This window comes from Acomys russatus, chromosome 4 (genome assembly GCF_903995435.1).
Source record: "Acomys russatus chromosome 4, mAcoRus1.1, whole genome shotgun sequence".
Classification (NCBI taxonomy): domain Eukaryota; kingdom Metazoa; phylum Chordata; class Mammalia; order Rodentia; family Muridae; genus Acomys; species Acomys russatus.
Window position 1 is genome coordinate 49,133,915 of NC_067140.1, and position 16,211 is coordinate 49,150,125.

General features: G+C 42.5%; 1 protein-coding gene across 1 annotated transcript in view; it reads right to left on the reverse strand.

Annotated features, from left to right (window-relative positions):
• The window catches only part of Ryr3 (ryanodine receptor 3), a 532,014-nt gene that overhangs the window by 57,866 nt on the left and 457,937 nt on the right, over positions 1-16,211 (reverse strand). The window contains 3 exon segments of the mRNA XM_051144331.1: positions 2,104-2,196; positions 2,327-2,414; positions 15,604-15,844. Coding sequence (XP_051000288.1) covers positions 2,104-2,196; positions 2,327-2,414; positions 15,604-15,844 — 422 coding nt within the window.

The following is a 16,211-nucleotide window of genomic DNA, read 5'->3' on the forward strand; positions in this document are numbered from 1 at the left end:
ACTCTCTTGGTAGAACCTAAAAATGTTAGGTAGTAAGCTCAACCCAGTTATACAGATTGGAAACCTGGACTCTGAAAAATTAAGGGAATAAAGCAAAACCCTAGTCAGCACCACAGCCAAGTGCAGGGCTTTTTTCCTTTCTGTTTTAGTCTATTTACTTCTATTTTCTGTGATCTAACTGAGGCCATAGGGACAATGTGAATGCATATGGCTCAGGAACCATGGGGGTAGAATGCCAGTGGAAAAGCAGCAGTTTGCTCCTAAATACCTTTCCGAGAGGGGAGATACCTATGTTTTAAACATGAGCATTCTCTGACCAGGCAAATGCTCCCCTTTCCTTATTCATCATTGTGAATGAACCAAGCGAAGGCTTCCTTTTCCCCATTCAACACTGTGAATGAGCAGAATGTTAGGTTAGTTTGTTAGTTGATAAGTTGTGAAATGGTTTTCTGTTGCCTCATTCACTTCGAAACTCAAGAACCTTGAGGACCCACTCATTACCAGAGGGCTGAGATGGCTTTCCGCATTCCTGCCCCAAAGGGTTGCAAACCCTTGTATCAGATCATCATGGATGTTAGGCAAAAGATCTACCCAATGTAGAAGACAGCATGGCATCTGCCTGGGATTTTACTGACTTCTGTAGGAACTCTGGGATAAAGGACAGCTTGTGATGGCTACAAGAGGACTCTTCAAGGCAATTTAGATTAACTGGAGTCTGGGAAACCTGGGCTTGTGGCCCTCAAGTGAACAGCTGTGTCTATTAACTGACGAATGTAAAAAGAATGAGGAAAACCAGATAAGTGTATCAGGAGACACTGCAAGATTCCTTTGCAGCCAAGACTCCTTGAATATAATCGCTCTGCTTTGTATATGAGCAACTTCACTGTCAACTATATTAGGCAGCAGTGTACTCTGGGGTACACTGGAGAGCAGGTTACAAACTCTACAGTCAAATTCTGGATACCAGAAGAAGTGCTAGTGTTAAAACAGAAGAAATACAGAAGCTGTACTGCTGAGTGGCTGCAGCTGACTGGAGCTAGCTGCCCCACTTGCTATAGGCCCAGGCACCCAAATTATCATTGGGCTATCATAATAGTTTCTTTCTTGCACTGCCCAGACCTTGGTTGTCCACCTCAAATGGTTGCTAGAAAGATGTTCAAGGCCTCTGCTACAAGCCCATGATTTCCATCTTGCCAGATCCGCCTTTCACTTCTGAGGTGGTCCCCATGCACCCTCCCTCCACCTTCATGTTCCTCACAGGCAGCACTGAGCCAGCAGTGCCAGCAATGAGCCAACTGTCTCTCAGTCATTACAGGCTACTTACACTTGACATACAAGCCAAAACTCCATGAGGCACAGTTCTCAAGGAAACAGGCCCAAGAATAAGCCACAATGCCTGCAACAAGACATCTTATTTAAGGAGACTTGGCTTTTGTATGCGCAACTGAAGAAGCGTGCCTGATAATTCTCTCCAGCCAAGACAATGAAGCTTCATTGTATAGAGCTGACTGCGAATGAGATGCAACTCCACTTTGCCACCTCTGTCTCACATTTCCCTCCTATGGGTTAGCTTTTCCCCCCAGGCAGTAGAGTGACATGCCCTCTCTCAAACATTTCCTTCAGAGAAATAGACAGACATTTGCCTTTCTGGGTGCAAATGTCATGGGAAATGAACATAGGCATTACGAGGTCAGCACATCTGGAATAAAACAGATGCCAGTGTTTCATACAGAAAGAAAGCAAGCGTGAAGCCAGAGTGTGTGCCGAGGAGGGGTGCAGGCAAGGTCTTCTCCTCCAAGCCTATCAACAGGTGGCTTTGCAGTGTGGCTGTAGTCCTGTGGAGACCTCTCAAATGCCTTGGGGAAGTCTGGAAACTTAAACTTTCTGATGTACAAGCACCTATTTATTCACAAAACACAATGAGTCTGCTACTCAACAGGAGCTTCTTCTGGCACTTTCTCCAAGAAACAGCAGTAGACGCTGCTGGTTATGTGGTGGGACTGAAGTTGGCTGTGTTATCTAAGCCCCCAAAAGTATGACCTATCCAAGACATGCCTGAGGTCAAGGTCAGAGCATCCTTGAGACAGAATTCTAAAGACTTACTTTTGACATCTTGCTTTTGCTGTCTCCAGTTAAAAATGCCAAGTTATTAATCTCATTTTGAATCACAAAATTTTGCTCTTCCCTCTTGAAGTTCTAGAGCAGGGCAGGGTAGAGGAAGTTTAAGAAACAAAACAAAACGAAACACAAGCATTAAAAGAAAGCTTCTTCAGATATATACCCGTCAAAACCATGCTAAATCTACAGCACAGGTGTGAGTCCTTACATGAGATTTACACCAGAGAATGAAGACCTCGGCCACCATGCGGAACAGCTGGTCAGAATCTGAATCCGGGCTTTTGAGCCAGTTAGATCTGCATTGAGAAGCAAAGGAATAAATATGAGAGATTCAGTAGTGATTAGAGTGAGCACACGCCACAAATGACAGCAGGATTATCCTCATACGTTTAGGTGCAGGTCCAGAATTAGGATAAGTATCATTGATACTTCTAAGTTTTCAACTATTGTCCCGGCAAAACAATTACCAGACACTTCAAAAGTGTTACCTTTGTCACCTTTGCTTTGTTTCTCCTGTGAATAGATGGCTAAACCATAAGTTTGGAAACAGACCATCCCAGATGCCTCACGGCAGAGAGATTTAGTGAATAAGACTAGCCAACCTGTGAAAACACCGGCCACTACAGCCTCTGGTCTTGCCCGGGCGTTTGCCACTGGAAAGCCTCTGGAAACCTATCATGTCCTATAGAAAGTCAATTCTTTGAAAGGAAATTTAAAACAATTTAAATTGTGTGGAGAGCTGGGTGTTGGGACGTGTGTTTTTGAATGCATATGCTTGCAGATATCAAAAGAGGGCATCAGATCCCCGGGAGGGAGCTAGAATTACAGGCAGCTGTGAACTGCTGCAGTGTGGGTACTGGGAGCTGAACTCAGGCCTCTGTCAGAGCAGCACCTGATGTTAACCACTAAACTGTGAAGCCAGTCTTCTGAATGAAAGAAAAACTTTGTCTATCACTTAAACTATCTGATCAGTAACCATATCTCTTTCTGTGTGATGATGTTGGGTTTGTGGTGGTGGTGATGTGTGGGTGGGTGGTAGTGGTGGGTGGTGGTGATGATAGGTGGTGGTAGTGGTGGTGGGGTGGGCAGTGAGGACATTTGCTCATGTGTAGAGGTCAGAGAACAACCTTGCGTGTTATTCCTCTGATATTGTCTTTTACTGACCTGGAACTCACCAAGTTGACTTGGCTGGCTAACCAGCAAGCTCCAAAGATCTGCCTCTCTCTGTATGCCTTTAAACAAAAACAAAACAACCCCCCCCCAAACCAGGCAAACAAAAGTCCTGTAGTTTCTGGGGATCATGTTTATAGGCAGGAATTTTACTGATTAAACTCTTTTCCCAGTCCTAGAAATTAAGTGTCTTTTACAACCTCTTAAATGGCTTGGAAATTCTTTATTTCCAAGCCATTTTTTTCTAAGGCACTATTTTTTTCCTTTTTAAAAATTAGGTCACGTTAAGACATAACACAATAGTGACAGAACGGCTAAGTTAAGTCAATCTCAGACATTTTCTACAAGTTGTCTTGCTTGTGTGTTGTCTTCTGCATTTGATTAAGTTGCATTTCAGAAAGGCAAGGTAAATTGCTATTTCCAAATTTCTGCACAGAATAATTTTTAAAAATCCTACCCTTCTACTAAGCATTTTCATACCAAACATGAGGAGTTTTCTTCACATTAAGCAACCACTCAGTTTTCCAGACACCAACCCATCAAGTCAATCATGACACCATCTGGAGTTAGCAAACACCCCATACATTAAAGGCTCAGCCCACAAGACTGCTCCCCACTTCACACATTAGCCTCAAAGTGACCACCTGGCTGTAAATCAGGAGTTTTTACAATTCCCTGAGATCATAATTAATAAGAACAACTCATAGTTTGGGAAATCACTTTACTTGTTATTAATAGTTTATCTTAAATAAAGCCAAGGAAGACGAAAGACATATATAGGGGAAGATATTGTGAACTAAAATTCCTGAAAAGAAGTTGTGTCTGACTGTGAAGAAAATCTCCCAGAAGGAATTTCTGTATATTCAGATACTGATGGACCACATAAAATTTCTGTACTGTGGAGGGAGAGATTGGGATTTTGTAGATTCAGAGGTTAATTACTTTATCTTGGGCTAATTTTACTCTTCTGGAACAGCCATTCCTTGCCCACCTCTATACCTGAATTAACACCTCATGATAATAATAAAAGCCTCTTAGAAGCTATTAACTTGGCAGAACACTAGCCTATGTCAGGCCAGGAGCCAAGAATGTCATCAGATAGCATCTTGGGTTTATAGAATAGCCGCCCCCATTTTGTACCTGCCTCTCTGTGTGCCCACCAATGTATTTTTAAATTGCCTGGATGTATGACCCTCTTTGATCTGTAAAACTATAAAAGCCCCGTGAAACTGCTTCCACCTTTGAACATGGAATTTGGGGCAACCAAAATCTGTGTTCCTAGATCATGGTCACTCAAACATGGCTCCAGAATAGACCTATTACTTCCTTCAAGATGAGAGCTGTAGTTTTTATGTTGACAATGTGAAGAGGGGTCTGGAGATTCCAACCTGTTTCCAGGTACTTCGCTCTCCAGGTATCTCCATATTTCCACCAATTCAGGATGTCTCCAAACTCCAGAGTTTAGGGTTTTTAAAAAGAGGCTTTTATTTTACAGTGTTTTAGTTAGCTTCAGGGGTTAACCTCGTATACCTGGGAAGGAGAAATTTTACCTGAGCAATGGCTTTTATCACACTGGTCTGTGGCCATGTAGGTAGGGATATTTGATGTAGGAGGATCCAGCCCACTGTGGGAGGTACCAGCCCTAGCCTGGTGGGCCTGGGCTATATAAGAAAGGTAGCCAGGCAAACCAGCTTCTAAGCAGCCTTCCTCCATGTTTTCTGCCTCAAGCTCCTTCTGCTGGAGTCCCTGCCCCAGTGTCTCTTAATAATGGACTATAGTCTGTAAGCTGAAATAAGCCTTTTCTTCCCCTAAGTTGTTTTTGGCTGTAGTGTTTATCATAGCAACGGAAGCAAGCTAGAGCCCAGAGGCATGCATTGTGGGTGAAATCATTGGCTCTGGTGATTAATGCAGTCTCTAGCTCCTTTCTTCTAGAGAGGTCAAGCAGTTTAGAAGGTAGGTCTGAAAGTTCAAATCATCTAATCAAATGGCTGATTCTTCATGAGTGTGAACTCAAGTACGCTGGTGTAAGGCTTATTGCGAATAACAAAAGTCAACGCTGTAACCCAGACAAAGGCCTTAGGAGCTCTGATCCAGGAACCTGAAAGCCAGACTTGCATTTCTTCTTTATAGAACAAAATTCTTTTATTGTTGAGACTATAATTGCATCATTTCCTCCTTCCCTTTCTTCTCTCAAAACCTTCCCGTACACTCCTCCTTGCTTTCTTTCAAAATTGTGGTCTCTTTTGTCATTAATTATTGCTTCATGCATGTAAGTATACACATATGCATTGCTGAATATAACCCGCTCGGTCTATATAATGTTACTTCTATGTATGATTTTAGGACTTACCATTTGGTATTAGATACCCAGTTGGTGTGTTCTTCCCTGGAATTATTATTTTTAAAATATAACTATACCACAGAATCTAAATTATACAGCTTTCTTGGGATAAAGAAAGACTTGGTTGCTAGTGCAGGTGTACATGTTTAATTCCAGCATGTGGGAGGCAGAGAAAGGCAAATCTCTATGAATTTAAACTACATAGTGAGTTCCAGGATGGCTAGTGCTACATGAGACCTTTTCTTTAAAAAAAAAAGGGGGGGGGGGCGGGTGAAGAGAAAGAAATAAAAAGAAACAATTGGCTTTCACAAATGATCTGAAAAATTGGTGTCTCTTGTCTCATGCAGAGCATTATCAAAAACAAATTATGGAGCTGATGAGACAGCTCAGCAACTAAAATGCTCACTGCACAAGTGTGAAGGTCCAAGTTTGAATCCCTAGAAGCCATGAAGGTCAGACTCCGTAGTGCAAATCTGTATTCTCAATACTTCTACAGTGAAATGGGAAGCAGAGATAAGAGAATCCTTTGAAGTTGCGGTGCTAGCTAGCCTGGTGTACTCAGAGACAAATGACAAAGAGACCTTCTCTTAAACAAGGTAGGAGACAAAGATGAATACCTCTGATCTCCATACATGTTCCTGAACTCACATATATAAATGTGCATGCACGCACACATGCACACGCATGCACACACACACACACACACACACACACACACACACATGCACACAAAGACAGTTTGGGAAATATTATTGGTATTCCTGGAAGTCTGATAGTCCTACCTGCTACAGCATGGTCTGGTTCTTTTTATTAGATTGTTAATTATTTTTATTCTCCAAGGTTTGCTTGCTGTCTTTTATGAGCAGACTGTCACGCACCCAAAATGATGCCGTGTAACCTTGCCTCCAAAATTATACCTGATACTTGCCTACACATCTGGGCAGGTGAGAAGTGAGGTAGGCAGAGCTAAGGCTCATGGGCTTGGAGGACAGAAGGGTCACAGGAAGGAGAGAGATAGGTACAAGAGAGGAGAACAAGGAAGTGGGGATCACCATGGGTTATGGTAAACAAAAACCACGGGAAGAATTACTCTGAGGGCCAGCGTGGTTGGAGAGAAGCAGTTTCAATGGAGAGAATGTGCAAGAATTTATATCATTTTGCATGGCAAGTAGCCCAGGTAGGAATGATTAGAGAAATGGCCTGGGATGTGGGACTGGAAGATAACGAGGTAGTTTAGGGGCATGATGTCTGTCCAGCCCCAATGAATTAAGGCTTATTAAAAAATCTAACAGGTGTCTGTGCCTTTTACTGATACGAAAGCAATTGACTAATAACTGCCAAAATAATTATATGTATTAATAATAAGCATTTTTAGGCATATATTTTCTACAACACTACAACACTACTCATGGGGCGCTCCATGGTAGACAAGAAAGGGAAACACTCCAGAGGTCTGTTCGCTTTCAGGCTTTCCCTTCCTTATCTCCCATGTGCCTCCCTGCCCTGCCTTAGCTTCAAGATGGTTATTATCGAACCACTCCTGTTTTCAAATTCAACTGGTATCTTCTTAACATAGTGCACGCTCCTAGTTGCACGCTCAGGATTCATCCTCCTTTTCTTCTCTAGCAACAGATTTTTTTTTTGCTCAGAGTGACATCCTGTCCTGCTAATATCATGGTACTCCACCTGTCTGATGGAGTCAGGATCTGATCCATGATGATGGAAGTGAAAGTTGAAGAAAGAACTTCCTGCAGAAGTTCTCAAGAAGAGATCACATAGTGAAAAGTGTCTTTTTTGTCTCTGCCTATAAAATCTGCTTTAATCTTTTCTGATTAGAATGAAAACCTGGAGTCTGGAACTCTCATTGTCATATGAAAATGTAATATAAGTTTGGAGATGGAAGGCAATGGAAAAGATATAAAGACAAAGGTGTAAGGCTCCACAATGAATAATCATACTGGCCATACACTGCCTACCTTTGGATTTCTTTTGTGTGTAATAGACTCCTCGTCTCTTTAAGCAGCATAGTCACTTCTCCATTACCTGCAGCCCAAACGCAATTCAAGCTTGAAGTCTGAGGCTGATAAACTCTTTGATTTTCCTTCACATTGATTTTTTTTTCAGAATGCTTTTTCAGGGTTACATTTCTCGCTTTATCAGAACCACCAGCTGTTCGTGCCTTGATGTTTTGGTTTAAATGAGCTTTGTGTATTTCTACTGTGGTTTACGTGGGAAGAAACAAGGGAAGGTCCATTCATGGGGGATGGTCAGTAAGCAAGAGTAGCAGAAACAAGACCTTGGGTGCCATTTTCTGGTGGACGATCATTTTGTTCTCTTTGCCTTCATGTTGAGATGCAGCTTGAGGTGGGGGAAGTTAGCTTTGCTCACTCCTCTTCTGAAATGCAAATCTTTATTCACTCTTTCCAGTAAAGTTCTTTCCTCAAGCCAGATTCGTAAGTGTGAAGAGCATCCTGTTAAATGTTTACTCCAAGCATACATGCTCTCTGCTCTTCTCCTTCAAGACAGACCAAAATGACACTTGCAGAAGACAAGGGTTTGCCTTCATTTCTATTGCTCAGACTCACTCTGTTCAGAGGTATCTTTTCAGAGGATTCAGCATCCAAGTCAATACTTAGCCACTTGACCTCTGCTGAGATCATTACCTAACCTGTGGGTCTTTTTGTCATTGGCGCTGGTTGCTGCCAAGAGGCAGTCCTGAAACGCAAGGCTTCTGATGGAGGAGATTCAGTTCAGAGGTCATGAGTTGGGACTTGTCCATGCAAGTGGAAGGGTGGGGGAAGCAACCCAAGCAGATGAAATAACCGAGTATATTAACATAGAAAACAAGAATCCTTGAGAATAGAATCTTAACAAGTGGCATGTGATGGCCCACAGTGCTAATTGTGATGCCAGGAAAGGAGGAGGTTCATGAGAGGAGTCGTAGACAGAGAAGACGTACTTTATTCACTCTGGATGAAGGCTGCTCTACAGACTGCTAGGCAGTCAGATGCTGGCAGGCATCCAGGAACACATTGGCACACACATAGACTGCTACGCAGGTCATACAGGAACAGGCTCACAGGCCTGCAGATAAGCACAGAGAGGCAGGCTACAGAAGGTAAACCCTCTCGTTTGGGCATGCTTAAAATGAACCCACACAAATGTAGCATTTTGTCAGAAATAGTTAGATAACACATTACATCACTATGTTCTCTGGACATCTGGTGTCCACCATTTTGTCCTGACTCATAATCCCACATGTTCAGTGTTAGCCATCTAGGTCCATGCTGGGCATCTATATCACTGTCATGTTTTCTAAACATAAACTGGCCTTTATGATCCTCTGTTCCTAGCAGCTAGCTGCACATGTGTAATTCCAGCATTGAGGGGCTGAGTCAGAATGATCATTACAAGTTTGAGGCTAGCCTGGGCTACATAAGCAAGACCTTATCTCAAACTCCTCGTGCCCTCTACAGGATAGAATCGTATCTTAGACAATGGCAAGAGACTCAAACTTACCTTTTCAAAATAAAAAGCTCCCGCATTTTGAGGGATATGGAAGCTGTGCTCTTGGCTACGGGCTCAGGCTGTCTGAAGTGATATTGCAAGTCTTGACTCCACACAGGCCTCAGCCTAAGATGGCCACTGTCCAGGCTTTAATCTAATTCCCTTTGATAGATTCAGAGATTTTTTTTTTTTTTTTTTTTTTTTTTGCCAAAATTTATAGGCTGAGTCCATATTTATGTTCTACACATTTCTGGTCCCCAGAAAGGAGGCAAAGAGACAACTACCCTTTTGGAGACTTGTTGAATCTGTCTTGACTTCTATCTCTAGGCAAGAGGAGATACTCAGCTGATGTACCTTGATTTGCTCACAATATATCTGGAGTTCTTGTGTACCCTGCCAACTTCAGGCTTGCTACTGAGTAATGGAAACTTCTTTTCAAAAGGAGATTCAAAAACCATCCCATAGAGATAAAGGAAGCACAAAGGTTTAAAATAGTGAAGGAAATCAGAGAGGAAGAAAGGGCACGGAGTCTCTGCAATGTGCTGGTGCTGCCAAGTGAAAGACTAGTTTTCTCTGGCTTTAGAGGGCAAAGTTGGAGCCTATAGGTAAGAGCTATAGTTGAGCTCAGATAGTTGGAAACTGGGATGGGACTGCATGCAAAGCAAGGTTGCTTCTGTCCTCCATTTCTTCCCATCACTGGGGTAAGCAAACAAGATAGGGAATCCTCTGCAGGAGAAAGAAGAGATGCTTATCCATCCAGGTGGAGGAAACGTGAGGTGACTACAGCATCTCTATCAGCCTCTCCACACCATCATCCTAAGTCAGTTGGTTATTTAGGGTGGAGAGAGTGCTCCTGGAATCTAGTCTCCACTGCTTGCTGCCCTCCGCTCTACTGAAAGCCCCAGGGACACATTTTGGTGGAATGGCTTACTCAAGGCTGACCCTAAGGAAAGAGAAGGCTTTCCTGTCTCAACGCTCTATCCACACTAAGAAATGGGAAGAGAATGCTGTGATGGGGCAAGCCTTTTCTTTTCCCTCTTGAAAGTCTTCCAATCCCAAATTCTGGGGCTGACCAACATGCACTTGTTCTGAGACAAACCACTTCCCACAGACACAAGGAAAGGAAAGTGACCTTTGATTAGGGAAAAGACTGTAGGATGAGACAAAGGTAATAAAAGATTTGAGGAAAGATTAGAAGAGGAGGCAAAAATAACCCTTTATAACCTCACAATCCCAATTCTCCTCCGGCATTGGTTTGAATGCATTAATAATAAACTCAGACTCACTAATAATGTGTCGGTGTCGGATTAAGGGCAGAAATCAGAGAACTTCCTCTTGGTATCACTTGACTAAGAGCAAGTCTAGATTTGAATTCTCTAATTCAGTTTCTCCATGTCTTCCATCATCCTGTCTGCCTGTTTTGTGAGTCTGAATCTATCCCTATCTGAAGGTTGTCTTGGGAATCTGTTCCTGTGTCTGTTTGTCCCTGTGTCTGCGCCAAACAAAGAGCTTGGTTTTCTCTTCTACTGAACAACACAGAAAGTGTCACATGGGGAAGGAAAGAAGGATGCGTCACAGAAATCTTTAACAGAGTTTTATAAAGAACTGACTCTAACTGACCCAGATAACAAGCAAACACAATCAAGCAATATCTGAATGCTTCGTTCGTTTGTAGTGGCTATCCATTTTTTAGACTGCTTTCAGCCTGTATTTGCTATTTTCAGCAAATGATTATCATAACACATGTTCAAATACACAGGCCTTTAAGTGAACAATGTAACAGCTAACCTTTCTTGCCTTGGATTTCCCATATAATCAACTTTTACAGGCTAAACTGATACATAGTTGTAATCTTAAGTATTCTTTTATGCCCCTGACCCAGGAGTAATGCATGTGTGTTTGAAAATGTGTTATGATAATTATTTGCTGAAAATAGCAAGCAGTCTTAAGAGTTAAAACTCTGGCTTTAAGGTCTAACAAAGGTCTCAGTCTCTTCTAATATAAGAATTAGTTTTTTAAATCATAATGCAAAGCCATATCTTCCAAAATAATCAAGTCAGAAAGGATGTTGTTTTGGATTTTTTTTTTTTTTTTTTTTGAGTGTCTCACTCTTTAGTTTAGGCTGAAGTCTTAGCAGCACCTCCTTTGCCTCAGCCTCCTACGTGCTGCAGTAACAGGCATGGGCCCCTATGGCCAGCAGTCTGGACAGTTTTTCTACACCTCCCTCTTAGTATAGTATAAATACTTTCTGCTTTCACTGCTGTAAAAGGTCTTTGAAGGGACAGGCACTCATGTCAGAAGGCTGTATTTCTAAGCAGGCTCACATGGCTGTGACGCTCAAGGAGGAACAGGTTGCAAAGTGGAGATGAATGAATTAATGATGATCTCAAAGACTCTCTGACATTGCCATTTTTAGCAACTGTCAAGCACCTTGTAAACAGAGCACGCTCTGTCTTAAGTCTTGATCATCCATGGTGACAGACGCAATTCAAAAGCTATTCCAGGAGCAATCTTGCTCCACTTTTATGTTTATTTTCACCTCAAACTCTGACAAATTTCTTCTTTAAATTGCTAACATAATTACGTTATCGGAAATGACTAAAGTTGATACTCTAAAAGCAGAGTTCCTTTGTCAAAATGAGTATAATTTCCAGTAGCTAGGAAAGGAAATATTCTATTCTAGTCTTAATGTACATATTTATGCATATGTGTTTATGTGTCTCTGTGTGCACAGACAATATGTATGCAGAATATGTTTTCTTTCAAATCCTACATATAAGTAACCTTATACAAATTACTTTAATTATAGCTTATTTTATAAAGATAAATGCCAACTAAAAGGAATATAAATCTCCTGCTATCACAGAATAGGAAAGAACTCTAAAAGTCGGTTCTGTTCTCTCAGCTATTTTTGTATCCCTTCCAGCACCCCCAGATTATAAGTCTTTCAACTGTAAGAGCGTGGTACAGGGAAATATTTACTTGGGCTTTGCTTCTATTCCTGGCAAAGGGGTTCCTGAGCAGTAGGAGTAATTTTTGCTCTTTATAACAAGCCCTTTAGACCATGGGGGGAGGGGTTATGAACAACATGAGGCTTGCCGTTTCATAGCAAGCCCCGATCTTGCTGAAGGGCTAGATAACTTCAGGACAGCACCTGGGCCCCAGACAGACTAGAACTCTCTTGTGCTGGCTGGAATCAGATTATAGTGGTGGACGCCTCAGTCTTATTCCTAACTCTTAGAAAAGGAGAGGATGCAGTCCAAACTCAAATACTAATGGTTATTGAACCAATCAGTCAATGAAGCCCACCTAATGAAACTGTTAAAGACGAAGGCTGCTGAGCAGAGGTAGAGCGCTTGCCTGGCAGATTGCCCTACGCTCAATGCCCAGTGCAAAGCAGAGCAAAGCAAAAGAAGGCAGAACAAAAATTCTACTGCCAGTGAAGACTGCTGAACCATGAGCCCCAGGGTCTTCTAGACTGGTGACACACAGATGTGTGAGAGGCTACTACACCTCGGGAGGGCATGGGACCTCTGTGCATCCCCAAACCCTCACATTTCCTGAGTCATATTCTTTCTAGTAAATCAGTAATCATAAGTGTTTTCTCGAGTTCCTTAAGGGTCTTACAGATTGAAATACATTCAAGAAAGAACATACTGTGAGTAGAAATAGCTAGTCCATGAGTCCTAGACTTTCGTGGGAGAGGGCCTTATCCTTCATGTCTGCTAAATTGAGCCCTTAGATAAATCAAATATACACATTCCCTAGTCTGCCTGCCTTCCTTCCTTCCTTCCTTCCTTCCTTCCTTTCCTGTAAACTAGAGCACTGTAAGGGGCCCCAGAAACTGAGAATTTCTTTTCCCCCCAGTTCCAATAAAAATTGCAATAAACAGATTTCCCCATATTAACAATTATTATTGCCATTTTCTCTTATGGGTGAATGTTCTGACTCAGGCCTTATTTACTATGAATTATTCTGAGCTGGGCCAAGGGGGCAGGGTCATAGAAATCTGAGTTTATACTCTGCACAGAAAAACTGTGGCTAGCCTGGTTACCTCCTTTTAACACCATTTTTATTAAATTTGTTCTTAGACAACTTCTCATGTGTACACAACACATGTTGCCCAGGCTTGACTACCACCTTGCCGCTGTGTCTCTTTCCCATTAATTTCTTTTCTGTTATTGTCTATTTGTTTTGTGACCTATTGAGAATAAAGAGGCCACCTTAGTGACGATGAGCTTAGAGATATCCTTTGGAGCCTGGTGGATTTAGCAGGGGATACACAAGTAAAAACAGCGATCCCTCCTCTCCCAGTTCTATCAGCATCTAAACATTCTGAGGTAAAGGTAGATCCCGGGAGTGCCTGTTTCCTGACAGACTGTTAAAGTGGCCAATCTCTTGTGGTCCCAGCACATGCAACTTCAGTTGTGAGCTAATGATTGAATATTTGTTAGTTATTTTTTCTTTAAAATCCTACAAAAACACTCTACTACTGAACTATACCCCCAAACCAACAGCAACCCATATATGGCTGGTATCTAAAGTTGGGTCAGTCTAGCAGGCAGGTTATACTAACTCTCAGTAGTTCAGAATTAGTGTATATTTCTGGGTGCCCTGTTGGTACTGAAGTAGAGGATCAGTGTGAGAAAATGACACACATTTGCTTGTAGGGATGGGGAAAGCAAAGGTCAAATATGACAGTTTAAAGTGACATATTTGTAAGTTGACCAAGGGTGGTTTTGCAATGGCTAATTTTGATTTTTACCTTAATTGAGTTAAGAAATATCTAAAAAAGAGAGCTGGAGAGATAGCTCAGGAGTTTAGAGCACTGGCTGCTCTTCCAGAGTACCTGAGTTCAATTCCTAGCACCCATATGGAAGCTCACAAATGCTGGTAACTTCCATCTGAGGGGGTAAAATACACACATGGTGTACAAACACACATGTAGGTGGAACACTTATTCATATAAAATAAAAATAAAGGTAAAAAATGCATTTAAAAACAAAGTGCCTCGGGCATTAGTGGGACCCACATTTGGGTTTGTGTATGAAAGTATTTCTAGATAGGATTATATGAAAGGAGAAGACTCACCCTGAAAGCAGATAACACCATTTCCTGGACTGGGGTCTCAGATTGAATAAATAAGGGAAATAAACAACAACAACAACAAAAGAAACCCAAAAAGAACAAAAAACAAGTAAAAAGCCCACCAAAAGAGCAGGGAAAGCCAATAGAACAACGACATTCTCCGTTCACAGTTTCCTTATCTACCCAGATGTAAGTAAGCCTTCACCTTCACCTCCATGATGGACTGTGTCCCCTCTAACCATGAGCCACAATAAATACTTCCTTAAGTTGTTCGCATCAGCTGTCTGGGCACAGCCTGGAGACCGGTAACTAATCCAGTGAGGGTCTGCTATACCACACCCTAAGGTTCATTGAAAACATCTGTGCCTATCCTACAAATACCTGCATTCTTTATAGACATAGAGGACTACAGGCCCTAATATATCTCAAATTACCACTTAATTATTCGTTATATCACAACTAAATTTTATATGCCAAATGAACATATGGGGCTTAGACAAGAGATGGATGACTCATACATCAAAATTTTCTGTCATTATATGAATTAATTTGTTTAATTATGACATTTGAACATTTCAGCTCTTAAACATCCTGAACACATTACTTCCTGGGGACTTTTCACCCATAGTCCTCTTCCCATAATGCTCTTGTTCTGGACTTTTAAACTTTCCATCTTTTTATGTCGTGCACGTTGTTGCTCAAATGCTATGTTCCCAGTAACACCACAGTTAAGGAATTACATTCTACCTGCCTCTCCTAGTTCTCTTTACTTCTCTCTTTTTTTTTTTTTTTTTTCGAGACAGGGTCTCTCTGTGTAGCCTTGGCCATCCTGGACTCACTTTGTAGACCAGGCTGGTCTCGAACTCACAGCGATTCGCCTGCCTCTGCCTCCCGAGTGCTGGGATTAAAGGCGTGCGCCACCACGCCCGGCTCTCTTTACTTCTCTTAACATGGTTTTACTCTTTTTTTTTTTTTTTTTTTTTTTAGTTGTGCATGCTTCTCTACTCCCAGAATGAATGCTCCTATGCTAAAGAGTGTTTCCCCTCCCTCAAGGCCTTGAACAGTACTTGGCACAGTCAAGGACATCCATTAATGAGTTTGTGAGTGAAGAGCAGAACAGAGTCAATGCAAACCTTATCCAATCAGCTCCCCTGTCTTTTAGTGGCCCATGAGGATGCATACCTCAATCCACACAACATCCCTGGTCAAGGCAGTCACAGTACATGGGTTCTCACTACTGGCGGAGAGACTGGTAGTGGCATCTGTGACTTCCTTCATCCCCAGCAACACAAAACAAGACCATCTTTCCATGCTATTTGATTGCCCGAACCAGCCTCAGACATCCGCAGGCAGCTTCCAGAGCTCTCTCTCTCTCATACCTGTTGTTGTCCACATAGCGGATCAGCATGGGGTAGAAGGCGTAGAGGTCCCTGCAGAGGACAGCGAACTCATCCAGGATGAGGAGCTCAGCCTCCTGGGTGTCGCCCTTGCCGTCAGTCTTCAGCTGCTCCTCCTCCTGCACAGTCTTTACCGCCTTCTTCTTTAGCTTCTCCAGGGTAGGGATGAAGTGGCTCCGCAGCAGGTCGGGCCTGGCTTTGCTGATGATTGGCTGGGCATACACTGCGTTTGAAGACAGAGGACCTTACTCTCATCCCATGTGTTCTGACCACAAATGACAATGAAAGGGACGACTGAGGAGGCCATCTACAAAGGGTGACACATGTGTCTAGCTCCCTTCTTTAATCCTTCCTTGGTACTTCCCTCTCAAGACAAGTACACAGTGGAGGCTGGGGATCTAGGCAGCTGCAGGAGAAGGTCCTAACCCTACTTAGCTCCCCTCGGCCACAGGAGCCCCATGCACGTGAGTTCCTCATGCATGCATGCCCTATGAGTTCCTCATGTATGCATGACCTATGCAATATTTCTCTTCTAACGGGCTATCTTGCGTCATCTGACAATCTTTACATGTCAGTCTTCGCCCACCAGC